The 14,494-nt window shown below is 48.3% G+C and overlaps 1 protein-coding gene across 10 annotated transcripts in view; it reads right to left on the reverse strand.

The window, feature by feature from the left end:
• Positions 1–14,494, reverse strand: part of MYT1L (myelin transcription factor 1 like) — a 746,199-nt gene that overhangs the window by 49,575 nt on the left and 682,130 nt on the right. For 9 of the 10 annotated variants that reach the window (XM_075341068.1, XM_075341066.1, XM_075341065.1 and 6 more), the window contains 2 exons: positions 2,907–2,969; positions 1,555–1,638 (listed from right to left, as the gene is read on the reverse strand). In XM_075341068.1, the coding sequence (XP_075197183.1) occupies positions 1,555–1,638; positions 2,907–2,969 (147 nt within the window). The remainder of the gene's footprint in view (positions 1–1,554; positions 1,639–2,906; positions 2,970–14,494) is intronic. The other variant, XM_075341070.1, reaches the window with a different exon arrangement.

Raw genomic sequence — 14,494 nt, forward strand, 5'->3', positions numbered from 1 at the left:
GTACCCCACCTCCACCTTGCTGGCGTCTGAGTTGGAGTGGAGCTCTCTGCCCTTTACTGATCCAGCCTCTGACCCATCCATCTGGCCCATCAAGAGTCACTCTCATTTCATCAGTCCATAAAACCTTTGAAAAATCAGTCTTAACATATTTCTTGGCCCAGTCTTGATGTTTTATCTTATGTTTATTGTTTAAAGGTGGTCGTTTTTCAGCCTTACTTATCTTGGCCATGTCCCTGAGTATGGCACACCTTGTGCTTTTTGATACTCCAGTAACGTTGCAGATCTGATATATGGCCAAACTGGTGGCAAATGGCATCTTGGCAGCTTCACGCTTGATTTTCCTCAATTCATGGGCAGTTATTCATGTGCCTTTTTTGCCCAACACGCTTCTTGCGACCCTGTTGGCTATTTGCCATGATACACTTGATTGTTCGGTGATCATGCATCAAAAGTTTGGCAATTTCAAGACTGCTGTATCCCTCTGCAAGACATCTCACAACTTTGGACTTTTCAGAGCCCATCAAATCTCTCTTCTGACTCATTTTGCCAAAGGAAAGGAAGTTGCCTAATAATTAAGCACACCTTATATAGGGTGTTGATGTCATTACACCACACCCCTCCTCATTACAGAGGTGCACATCACCTGATTTACTTAATTGGTAGTTGGCTCTCAAGCCTATCCAGCTTGGAGTAGGACAACATGTATAAAAAATATCATGTGATCAAAGTACTCATTTGCCTAATAATTCTGCAGACAGTTTAGACATGCATTACTACTAAGAAAAACATGCAAAAATTGAGATACTTAGCATACAAAATGTCCAATTTTATGTGAGCCCAACAGCCAACAGCAAGCTGACAGAGTGCAACTGTCTCCTTTTTGTTACTATGATACATACTATATGCACAATGATTGTGAAGGGTCTAGAAGAAAAAAAATTGGAGAGCTACTTTTATTATCGTAATTTGGCAATATAAATGTGATACCTTGTCCTGAGGTCATGATTCTAGAACAATGGTAGACTCCAACTGGGTCCCCGGCTTTAAAGATAATGGGCCACTTACCGACCACCACAACCCTGATACACTTGGCTTGGGCTGCTAAATTGAAATCTACTATAAGGCTGTGTGCCCCCTCTGTTCATGTGCTCCCAATCACTACCATCATATCTGAAAAAACATTCCTACAGATGCATTAGTGGTCCAGTGACCATCCCACGTCAATGGTAAGTGATGGATAACTTTATACAGTATGTAACCACTCTTCGAATCTCCAGTGTCCTATCTCTCAATGAAAGAGTTCCCCTGCATTCTTCTGACATAATTTACAACAATTTCTCCTAAGAAATGATAGAGTCAATAAATTTGCCCTGATGACACATTAGTCTTTGGCCAAAATACAAGATGCTACAGAGATTTAGAGAACTGGATCGTTGCGGGCTATGGATGCACTCATGGATTTGGAATGCGCCTGACTTCTCATGGATATTAAGGTTATGTACGGTGACAGATGACCCGAAATTAAAACTGAGACTTGAAAAATATATAAGGAACCTGATTGGTTCTTGGTCTTCCTTGTCTTCCTTGCTTTGTGCTATCTTGATACCGCTCTTCTTTGCCCTAGGACAGCCCGAAAGACTGAGAAAGGAAACAAAGTAGGCAATGAATACAAACAAAATCCGGTACTGTTGACATTGAGTTTAAGGGGGAATGTAAAAATGATGATCTGTCATTAGGATAGACCGTCAATGAAGGCTTGACTCCTGGATGAGGAGCTGCTTCCCTCTTCATTATTTACTCAAGGACAAGACTTCATATTCAGCAGTGACTTTGGTGTCTTTTCCTTTATATCGTCTCTTCAGTGAGGAAGTAGACCAACTCTAGTGCCACCTATTGGAGGTAGCAAAACTAAAACTCAAAAGTGACCCTTTAACGAGCCTTTTCATATGACTTAGGATTTATTTATTTAGTTTTGGGATGGTTGTCCTTCATCAGTGCAAAGTAAGAGATCTGATCTGGCTGTACGAGAGGCTAAGAAGGGTCTAAAGGGGTCTTCCTTTAGATCATCATGGCGGTGTTGGAAGTCAAACTCTCATTGAATGAACATGGACTATCCTAAAGACAAGCGATCGATGCTAAATCCCCAACTACGCCTTTAAGATTATCCTTTTGATTGTACAATGTTTAACGATTATCAATCCATTTATGGCATTATAACGATTGATACTGATCAATACTTTTCTACTGGTCAGAACTTTTATGCTGAGTTTACACGTGATGGAATTTTTCTGCTGCTGATCTTGTTGCAAACCCATGGCGAGTCTGTGATTATTTAGTAGAAAATTCCATCACATCCCTTATATTTGAGGAATAATCTGCAACAAATCATTGATACAATTGACATTTTGCAGATTTTCTATTCAGATTTTTTGCTTTACATATGGATGAAGCTTTAAGAACTCCATCCACTGTAAGTTCTCGCTGTATGGACTCTGCACCTCAAATCTGCAGCAGATCCAGGACATGTAAACTCACCTTGTTCATGCTTTCAAGTATTAATGCTAGACATTTACAATGTTTCCGACAATAAACATTTTACACGGGGAAAATCATTCACATTGTGGGAAATATGGCCCATTGGGACAACAGGCACACTGATTTATGCCCCTTTCCCAAGAAGATTTTTATAAGCAAATTTGGAATACCCATTGGGGGAAAATCTTTACGTCTATGGCCGACTTAAGGGTATGACCACATGTACAGGATTTACATTGTACTGAATGGGATGTTTGCGTTATCATCTGTGTGCTTTTTGGGCATGCTGCAATTTCATCCAACCACAGCATACTTTATTACTATTTTTGTGATTCTTTTTTTTATTTTAAATTGTCATTCTGTAATAATACCTTCTATGGGAAGCATAGTTTCCAGTAAGATGTCCAGAGCCATCGCAGCCAGGAGTCGGACACCTAAAGCCAGAAAAAGCGAATATCATGTATTTCAAAAGAAAGTGACATGGTATCAAATTAAAGGGGTTCTATGATAAAAAAAAAGAAACAGTGCCATTTTGTTCTTTAGGTTGAGTCTGGTATAACAGCCCAGAATTATTTATTAGCCGCAATACCAGACATGGTCCATGAACAAGAGTGGCGCTGTATTTGGAAAAAACAGGCTATTATTTTAAACCGTTGAGATCCTTTTAAAGGCTATGTCCATTTTCGCAAACATTTTTTTATTTCCAAAATGAATTAAAAAAATAAAAAAAATGCAGCAACTTTGCAATAGGTGTTAAATTATTGTCCAATTGCCTGGAGAATTGTAGTCAGAATAGGAGCTGTAGAAACAAAACTATGGAAAACGTCACCACATCTCCACTAACCAAGTGTCAGTGACAACCGATCACTAATGTCTGTGCGATCTACTCCGTGTCCGCCACTCAGGATCCCCACAGTCAGGATGGAGTGGGGAGATGGTGGTCCTTTGGACTTCACCGTCATCATGGCTGCACCATTGTGTCCTGTCCATGGAATATGTGGCCGCCACACTCAGCTACCACTGGGGACGTCCCCGTATCATCCCCCTTCCTGCCTGATAGCGAGGAGTAGGGGTGCTCCCCCTGACGATACCAGGACTATGAGGACATTACTGATTCTTTCCTCCATACCACTATGAGGTGTCCATTGTAATTCTCCACCCATACGTTCAGGGATGCCAGGGACGCCAAAATAATGGAAATGTTTAGTTTAGGGATGGCAAATGTAGTCCGATAACTGTGAAAGTGACAGGGAGGTAGTGACTTACAGATAATGGTGAAGTATGCCAGTGACTTTGGTGTAATGGAAAAGCACCAATATTTTCGATCTTTTTCTTTCTACAGCTCCTATTTGAACGTTCTCCATTAGAGATCAACAAATTAGTTCAAGGCAAATTGAATGTCCCTTAAATTTGAGAATAGATTTTCCTGAATCAGTTTCCTGAAGCAGCCCACTGAAATAGTGCTGAAATGTAGAAGTCTGGGGAAGATGTCAACACTAGAAGTCCCAGAGAGGGGTCATTTAACATTTCTACCATTGGAATCCTATGGAGCTCGAAATTCCTGGGACTTCTAGTGTTAAAGGAAGAAAAGATGATATCTCGCCACTCACTAATCCTGCCACCGCCCACCATGTAGTACCTCTTCATCTAGCTTTTTCCATGTAGTCGACTGATGACTTGTGCTGCCCGAGGCACAGACTGGGCCTTGTGACTTTGTGCCATCATGACGGCCATCAAGCTGTCAGAGGCCTACATGGACCCGAGAAGGCCTGACATAGAGTGAAAGTCTCCAAAGTGGACATCTTGTGTGGGAAACAAGACATGGCCGGATGGAGTGGTAGGTTAGATGAGCGGTGAGGTATTATTTTTTTTTCTATATACCCTACATTTATTATGGTCATGACCCAAAAGCATATTAAGGAATATTTGATTCTCAACTTTGATAAAAATTGAATTTCCCGGCCAAATTCAAGCTGAATTAAAATATCACTGGTCTCCATGGTAACAGACAGCAAACGATCCCTGTGTAGTCACATGCTGAAGTCCTATTGTTTTCTACCAGTCATGTAATGACTAAGTTACCAAATGTACATTAGCACAAATTAAGTGAACAAAAAGCAAAAATCATCAGACTGCAGCATTAAAGTCTACAGCACTATAGTCCTCAGGATTACAGTCTGCAGGATTATAGTGTGCAGGATTACAGTCTTCAGGATTACAGTCTGCAGGATTATAGTGTGCAGGATTACAGTCTTCAGGATTACAGTCTGCAGGATTATAGTGCGCAGGATTACAGTATTCAGGATTATAGTCTGCAGGATTACAGTCTTCAGTATTACAGTCTGCAGGATTATAGTGCACAGGATTACAGTCTTCAGGATCATAGTCTGCAGGATTACAGTCTTCAGGATTACAGTCTGCAGGATTATAGTGCGCAGGATTACAGTCTTCAGGATTATAGTCTGCAGGATTACAGTCTTCAGGATTACAGTCTGCAGGATTATAGTGCACAGGATTACAGTCTTCAGGATTATAGTCTGCAGGATTACAGTCTTCAGGATTACAGTCTGCAGGATTATAGTGCGCAGGATTACAGTCTTCAGGATCATAGTCTGCAGGATTACAGTCTTCAGGATTACAGTCTGCAGGATTATAGTCCACAGGAATACAGTCCACTGCATTACAGTCCGCAGCATTACAGTCCGCAGGATTAAAGTGTGCAGGATTATAGTCCTCAGGATTATAGTCCTCAGGATTATAGTCCACAGGATTACAGTGGGCAGGATAATAGTCCGCAGTATTACAGTGCGCACAATTATAGTCCGCAGGATTACAGTTGGCAAGATTACCTTGCCCAGGATTATAGTCCTCAGGATTATAGGCCAAAGAATTACAGTGCACAGGTTTATAGTCCGCAGGATTACAGTGCGCAAAATTATAGTCCGCAGGATTACAGTTGGCAAGATTACCTTGCCCAGAATAATAGTCCTCAGGATTATAGGCCACATGATTACAGTGTGCAGGTTTATAGTCCGCAGGATTATAGTTTGCAGGATTATAGTCTGCAGGATTGGTGTGTTGTCTGTTACCATGGAGACACATAGTCTGCTTAAAAGCTGCAGATACAGAACCAGAGAACAGTTGGAATTAAGACTTACTGCAAAGTTGCTTCATTTTAACTGGTCGCCAAATTGGACATAGCCTTTAACTAAAAAAATATATGTATCATAAAATTAAAATCATGATTCTTCATTACCAATCAGTGGCACTGTCAGAGAAGTGCTTTTTTTCCATCCCCCACTATTTACTTTGAGGGGTATTAGATAATATTGGACCCCCTTGTATAACTCTAATGAGAGAGTCACACCGAGGTCTGTTATTGTGACAGGTTCTCTTTAAGATGGTCATAGACATAATGATTTTATTATACAAAGTGACTGAAGACAGTCAGATATATTCAACCGACATCCATGAATCATAAGGAAAAGTAATCACATGTATTCAGGGTTTTTTTTTTTTTGTTTTGTTTTTAAATTGACCACTAGGTGGCGTCATAATAACATAATTACACAAATTGATTTGTGAGCGATCATTAAAAGGTGCTGCATGGGAATATACAAAGATAGCAACTTTCTACCAGAAATAGCGCCATGCCTGTAATCTGGTTGTGTGCGGTACTGCATCCCAGTCACATCAATGGAATTAAAGGTAAATGTGGAGCTTTTTATGAAAAAAAGCAGCCATGTTTTTCTAAATCTATGCAACTCCTTTTAATGTATCATGAAGAAACTTTTTACATAGATGACATATGGGGGATCAGACAATCCCTTTAATTTTAGGAGATTTGTAAACTTATCTATTTTAAAATAAAAAGAAAGAAAATAAATACAAAATATTACGTTTACACTGAACCCCTTTTTATTTCCATCCCTCTAAATTTCTCCTTTATGATCCCACCGTTCCTGACTGGCTATACTCGCACTGGCCAGGTGGTGGCAGCATTGATCCATTCTACCAATATTATATAATCTAGAAATGGTAGAAAACCAGCTGTCAATTTATCAGATACATAAATAAGCAGAAAATAATTGTGGCACGTCACATTGGAGGTTGGGAGGTGTTATCGCTAAACACCAGATCATATGTAACAGACATTGGCAGAGTATTCCCTCCTGAGATATTCATTTCACAAGTTCTCTTATGCAAATGATCCAAAGTGATAATTAGCTGAAATGAGGATGACATAAGCATGGACTGGAGCTCTATGATTTACTTGTGGTGTCAATTTTCACGTTTTTCTTTATCATAAAATGTAACATGAATTTATTATGTGTGCTTATTCCTAATCTGTAACGGGGGTGTTGTTTTCTAAGGCATCGTTAGCACCGCTAGCTGATTTTCCGCACATCGGAGGACTATTTTTCAAATCATCGTTTAGATTTGGCGCAATCTAAATGCTTCACAAAAAAAAGGTTAAACAGTAAGTGTCGCGGGCGGAGGGGCCGCGCTCGCTACGCTCGGGTCCAGGGCTGCTGCTGCTCGGTGGCTCGAGCGGTGGGCCGGACCCGGGGACTCGAGCAGCGCTCCTCGCCCACGAGTGACAAGGGGGTGGTTTGTTTGGGGAGATAGTTCGTGACGCCACCCATGGGTCGTGGTGATAATGGGCACCACCGACGGGGATCCCGGGAGCGATGGCAGGGAGCAGCTAGGATGTTGGTTCCCCCTCCGTGGGTAGGGGTTGGTGATCCCGAGGCCCGGTGGTGGTACGGAGAGGCAGGGTAGCTGGGGTGCAGGGTTGTGGAGGCAGCGCGGCGCGGTGCCGGATGGCACTGTTGTACTCACTCAGGCACAGATTCACAGAGTCTCTGGTAAACCAAACGGCTGGAAGGACGGGTCCCGCATCCGGTTGCAGTGTGTTTGCTCTCCCCGGACAGGTTGATGGTGGCTGTCTTTCCCTGCACCGTTGTGAATGTATTTGTCGTGGGCGGGGAGGACGCCGCTGCACTGCGCTCGCTAACGCTCGGGTCCGGCGCTGCTGCGATGGCTGCTCGGTGGCTCGAGTGGTGGGCTGGATCCGGGGACTCGAGCGGCGCTCCTCGCCCGTGAGTGAAAGGGGGTAGTTTGGTTTGGGGATTTGGTCCATGACGCCACCCACGGGTTGTGGTGAGGTTGGGCACCACCACTGCTGGTGACGGGGATCCCGGGAGCGATGGTAGGGAGTAGCTGGGATGTTGTTTCCCCCCTCCGTGGGTAGGGGTTGGTGGTCCCGGGGCCCGGTGAGGTGACGGGGAGGCAGGGTTGGCAAGGTGCAGGGTCACCTGGACTGAGCAGCGCGGTGCCGGACGGCACAGTAGTACTCACTCAGCCACAAATGTACGCAAAGTCTCTGGTAAACCAAACGGCTGGATGGACGGGTCCCGCGGCCGGCTGCTGTGACTTCTCCCGGACGGTTGGTGGTGGCTGCCTTTACCTGCACCTTCGTGTATGTTCGGTCCCGATGGATTCCCACCGGTAACCCGCTCCCCAGCGTGTATATGTGCCGGAGGAGCCCTTTTGCCCGCAGGCTCTGGCCCTTGGAACTCTAGCTGTGGCGGTAGCTGTATTTCCTTTTGCTGGTCGGACGGTTGCCTTCAATCGGGTCTTGGCTGTTAGGAAACCCCTGGGGTTCCGGTCACTGACAGATTTGACCTCTAATGGCGACTCCAAGCCTGGTCGGGGTCTGCAGGTCCTGCCTGTGTGTGCTGGCTTAACTTCACTCCCCGGTTTGGTACCGGCGGGCCACCGCACGTCCCCGGTCCTACGGTTCCGCGTTGATTCGCCTCTCCTGCAGACGGCCACCACCGTCTGCCAATCTTGCTCTTAGTGCCCGGGCCACACACCCGGACACGGTCAGTTTACTCCTCCACTACTTCTTCACTCCTCTCACTTCCACCTCCCTAACTGAACTTCACTGACTTCCCTTTCCTGCCTCCAGGACTGTGAACTCCTCAGTGGGTGGGGCCAACCACCTGGCTCCACCCCACCTGGTGTGGACATCAGCCCCTGGAGGGAGGCAACAAGGATTTTGTGTCTGGCTGATGTGCCTGTCTCGGGGTGGGTGTGTGTGTTGCAGTACCTGTGACGACCTGGCTAGTCCAGGGCGCCACATTCCCCCTTGGTTAAATGCAGACCGTCCGCGGGCTGCCCGTCCATCACCGGTTTTATTTTTCTTTTTAACTGCAAAAATATAAAAACATCAACAGTTTATGCATTTTAAATCTTCCCTTACGGGAGGCAGGTCACTTAAACGTTACAAACCACATAGATATACACTTTTAATAATAATGGACGGACGGCTTCCACTCTCCCACCCAAGCAACCTAGCACTGATGCTGCCCCTAAGAAGTGGGCAGCACCCCTTGACCCCAGTCCAGATCCAGGCTGCCCGAGCGGGAACGGGTACAGTGCCTCGCACCCGGCTGTCACTTCAGGGGACCCCACGTCCATGGGGGACCCCTGACCCCCGGAGGATCGCCACCGGTTGCGGTAGTGGCGGGCCTGGGCCATCACTTTCCTCCAGGCCCATCCTCCAAATCTGCCTCTCCAGAGGCGGCAATGGAAATCATGCCCCAACTTATTTACAATCCCACCAGTTCGTGGGTGCCCTGCAAGTTCTCAGGCATGTCCATGAAGAGTTCCTCATGCCAACGGTACAAAGGGTCCCTACGGGGACAACTTGCCAGCAACAGCCGGGTCAATCACGGTGTCAATCAGGTTATTTTCTCGGTTTGATTAATTCATTTACTTATTTACTTGACAGGTAACGGTACTGGTGGTCCCAACGGGGACAATGGTGCAACAGAGGGACCGCTGACTTTGGGACGGCTACCACCGCGGGGGGTCGGCCCAATCGGGGACCAGATGATACATCGGGTTCTCCTTCCATAGGCAGTGCAGTCCAGAACCGCTGATCGCCGTTGGGAACGGTGGCGGGGGCAGCATGCTCGGGACCTCCTCTTCCATCAGCTACACTCTCTCAGGACCTCCTGCTGCGGTACCGGCCCCCGGCTCCCACTCAATTAAGGCTGGTTCAGGAGCTTGGGTGGCTTGATCGCGACGCGGCATGGCCGCAGCGGCCCCTTGCTCGCGGGCCCACACCACGGCAACCATTCTGCGTACCTCCGCCTTCCAATCCAGCAGCTGGTTCAAGCTCTGTGCCCTCACCTTCAAGCAGAACCGGCCCAGCTCCCGCTCCAGCCAAGCAGCGGTCCTGGCGGGGAGCTCACCCGGGCCACAGTATTCAAAGGCTACTCCTCCTCTGTTCCTCCAGAACTTAGATGCTCCGGTGGCGGGCGCTCCCGCGCTCCAACCCGAGGACGCCGCCATCTCTCCATTCGCGTCCCCCCTTGGTCTTTTCTCGGCACCTCCTCTTCAGGGGCGGGGCTTCAGCTTTCGTGCCTCCACCGCTCGAGAAGACGCTCGAGCGGGAAAATCTTCGCGCCCAAGATGGCGGACTCTGAAATTTTTCGGCTGGACACCGCCGGCGGGGCACAAGGCGCACTTCTACCAGCCGGCAGAACGGTAAGATCTGGTTCGTGACACCAAGTTGTCGCGGGCGGGGAGGACGCCGCTGCGCTTCGCTCGCTAACGCTCGGGTCTGGCGCTGCTGCGATGGCTGCTCGGTGGCTCAAGCGGTGGGCCAGATCTGGGGACTCGAGCGGCGCTCCTCGCCCGTGAGTGAAAGGGGGTAGTTTGGTTTGGGGATTTGGTCCGTGACGCCAACCACGGGTTGTGGTGAGGTTGGGCACCACCGCTGCTGGTGACGGGGATACCGGGAGCGATGGTAGGGAGCAGCTGGGATGTTGTTTCCCCCCTCTGTGGGTAGGGGTTGGTGGTCCCGGGGCCCGGTGAGGTGATGGGGAGGCAGGGTTGGCAAGGTGCAGGGTCGCCTGGACTGCGCAGCGCAGTGCCGGACGGCACGGTAGTACTCACTCAGCCACAAATGTACGCAAAGTCTCTGGTAAACCAAACGGCTGGATGGACGGGTCCCGCAGCCGGCTGCTGTGACTTCTCCCGGACGGTTGGTGGTGGCTGCCTTTACCTGCACCTTTGTGTATGTTCGGTCCCGATGGATTTCCACCGGTAACCCGCTCCCCAGCGTGTATATGTGCCGGAGGAGCCCTTTTGCCCGCAGGCTCTGGCCCTTGGAACTCTAGCTGTGGCGGTAGCTGTATTTCCTTTTGCTGGTCGGACGTTTGCCTTCAATCGAGTCTTGGCTGTTAGGAAACCCCTGGGGTTCCGGTCACTGACAGAAATGACCTCTAATGGCGACTCCAAGCCTGGTCGGGGTCTGCAGGTCCTGTCTGTGTGTGCTGGCTTCACTTCGCTCCCCGGTTCAGTACCGGCGGGCCACCGCACGTCCCCGGTCCTACGGTTCCGCGTTGATTCGCCTCTCCTGCAGACGGCCACCACCATCTGCCAACCTTGCTCTTAGTGCCCGGGCCACACACCCGGACATGGTCAGTTTACTCCTCCACTACTTCTTCACTCCTCTCACTTCCACCTCCCTAACTGAACTTCACTGACTTCCCTTTCCCGCCTCCAGGACTGTGAACTCCTCAGTGGGTGGGGCCAACCGCCTGGCTCCACCCCACCTGGTGTGGACATCAGCCCCTGGAGGGAGGCAACAAGGATTTTGTGTCTGGCTGATGTGCCTGTCTCGGGGTGGGGGTGTGTGTTGCAGTACCTGTGACGACCTGGCTAGTCCAGGGCGCCACATATTGACTCCGATGCTTTCCCAACGGTAGTCCGCTCCCCGGCGTGTATGTACCGAAGGAGGCTTTTTTGCCCGCATGCGCTGGCCCTTGGATCTCTAGCCTATGGCCTATGGCGGTGGCTTTTTATCCTCACTGTGTGGACGGTTGCCTTCTGTCGGGTCTTGGGTGTGAGGAAACTAATGAGGTCCCGGTCACTATCTGATTTGATCGTTGTCGGCGGCTCCTAGCCTGGTCGGGGTCTGATGGCCCTGCCTTTGTGCTGATCAATTATTTGCTAAAAATCTCATTTTTTTATTATAGTACAGTTGGAATAAATTTGTGAATTTTCACTTTTTATGATGCATGCCAATTTCAGATCGTGCTGGTTCCCCTTTTTTTTCTTTGTGCTTGGTGCAGATCTGCTCCCCGGCTCGGTACCGGCGGGCCACCACCCGTCCCCGGTCTCACGGCTCCGCCGACTTGCACCACCTCCCGCAGATGGCCACCACCGTCTGCCGACCTTGCTGACAGTGCCTGGGCTCCGACCCAGGCAATAACAGTTTTGCTCCTGTCACTTTCAACTCCAAAACTCAACTCTCTCCACTCCACTCCAAACTGAACTAACTGCTTTTTCCTGCCTCCAGGCCTGTGAACTCCTCAGTGGGTGGGGCCAACCGCTGGCTCCGCCCCACCTGGTGTGGACATCAGACCCTGGAGGAGGCAACAAGGATTTTGTTTGACTGATGTTGACTATCCAGGGGAGGGGGTGTGTGTGATGTTATGTTTGGGACTACCTGGCTAGTCCAGGGCATCACATAAGTACACTCTACCCTCACCAGTGGTGTACCATCAATAGAGGCAGGCCACGCCACCGCTATGGTGCCCGTGGCCTAAGGGGGCCCGCCCCAGGTGCCTGCGGTGTGTACGTTTTCCCTTTCCTCATTCTCAACCCTCTCCCTCCATAAATCAGAGTTGCTACCTCATTCAAAAGCAACACAATGTAGGGACAGTGACCCTGATTCCAGCCATGTGTCACTTACTGAGCTGCTCGCTGCAGTTAGACATAATCACCATTTTCTCTGCTGCAGATCTACCAGGTCTCTCTATGCTGAGTTTTGTATAACCCCGCTCACATCACTGATTGGCAGCTTTCAGGGTACACTGCCCATAGGTAGAAAGCTGCCAATCAGTGGTAGGGGGTGTGGTTATACAGAGCTCATAAATATGGAGGACTGCATGGTAGCAAGTTTTCTAGTCCTTTATTTACACTGAGTTTATCAAAACCACACTAAGTAGCTCAGTAAGTGACACATTGCTGGAATCAGGATCTCTGTTCCTACATTATGCTGATCTCAGATTAGGTGGCAAACCCTGGTGACAGATTCCCCTTAATCATGGACATGGATTACAATGATGGCATCCGTGTGTTGACCTTGATTTTCACGGATCCATAGACTTGGGTCATAGGTTGATCTGAGACTCTGATCAAAATGGACATAATTTTTTTGCAGACACAAGGTCAAAGTGGAGTAACTAGAGTTTGAGGGCACCGGTGCAAAGTTAAGACCTGGAATTCCAAAGAAGAAATGAGATCACGGCACTCACAGGGAAAATCCAAGATGTTCTTTATTCAAACCATGAAGTGGAGTAAAACAGCGGTAAGAGAGCCGAGTGCCAGCTCCCCAAGGGAGCTGGCACCTGCCTCTCTTACCGCTGTTTTACTCCACTTCATGGTTTGAATAAAGAACAGCTTGGATTTTCCCTGTGAGTGCCGTGATCTCATTTCCTCTTTGGAATTCTTGGATTCTTACCTCGTCTCCACGAGCACCCAGGAACCAGCGCAGTGGCTGACTCTGACCGTCCTAGTCTCACTTCTCCCGGGCACCAGCACAAGGTACACGACGGTAGTGCACACCCATACTTCTTTTTTGGCTCCTCAAAAGTTAAGACCTGGCTCTCCCCATGTACACCAATACTTGGGTTACGGGATAATCACACAGACACTCGGTGTACGGGATAATGACACTGACACTTGGGGTACAGGATAAGGACACTGACACTTGGGGTACGGGATAATGTCACTGACACTCGGGGTACGGGATAATGACACTGACACTGGGGGTACGGGATAATGATGCTGTTGGTGGATTCCACCTGAAATCTGCCTGAAAAAGTCCTGCAAATGTGCGCCATAAAATAAAGATAATGCACAGCAATGTAAAAATGATATTGCTGTGCACATGTTCTCTTATCTATCAACATTTTTAACTGCTTCAGGCCTCCAACACACATCCGTGAAAAGCACGCACGTGTCATACGGTCCGTTTTTCAGGTCCGTTTTTATGGTACGTGTGGCATCCGTGTGATTGCGTATGCTAGCCGTGTGTGCGTGTTGAATGTCCGTGTGTGCGTGAGATACGTAAGTGACATGTCCGTGTGTTGTCCGTGTGAAATGTTCCTTGTGTGAAGCACAATGTCATTGATACATACCCGCTGACAGCAGACAGCGACGCGCGATGAGAATGAACTCAGGTGAACTTCACCCGACTTCATTGTCATACCGCAGCTCTGTCTGTGTCGCGCACTGATTAGCGGTCACCCATGCAGGACTCATTGGTGACCGCTAATCCCCTGAGTCACTGAAGTGAGCAGCGTGATTAGCGCTGCTGTCACTTAGGTTACCCGCGGCTAGCTGGATCATCCACCCATGACCGCAACTCACCTGTGACTTCATCGCTGTCACTCGGGAGACTTGCAGTCACAGTTAGAGGATCCAGCGGTGGCCGCGAGTAACCTGAATGACAGCACAGCTGATCGCGTGGCTCACCTCAGTTGCTGTGTGGATCTGGCAGGAGCGGCGGTGTTCTTCTGCAGCTCCTATCACCTTCATGTAGCAGAGCTGGAAGCGATGTGGGACCTCCGTGGATTACGCCGGACATGGATGGCTTTTTTGGGCTTAATAAAGTGGTGAACGAGGGTATTTGTTAGTGTTTATTATTCCAAATAAAGGATTTCTTTGGGTGTATGTGTTTATTTACTGTAACTTACAGATTAATCATGGAAGGTATCTCGGGGAGACGCCTGACATGATTAATCTTAGACTTAGTGGCAGCTATGGGTTGCTGCCATTAACTCCTTATTACCCCGATTGCCAACGCACCAGGGCAAATCGGGAAGAGTCGGGTAGAGTCCCAGAACTGTCGCATCTAATGGATGTGGCTATT

The sequence above is a fragment of the Anomaloglossus baeobatrachus genome, chromosome 3 (genome assembly GCF_048569485.1).
Source record: "Anomaloglossus baeobatrachus isolate aAnoBae1 chromosome 3, aAnoBae1.hap1, whole genome shotgun sequence".
NCBI classification, from domain to species: domain Eukaryota; kingdom Metazoa; phylum Chordata; class Amphibia; order Anura; family Aromobatidae; genus Anomaloglossus; species Anomaloglossus baeobatrachus.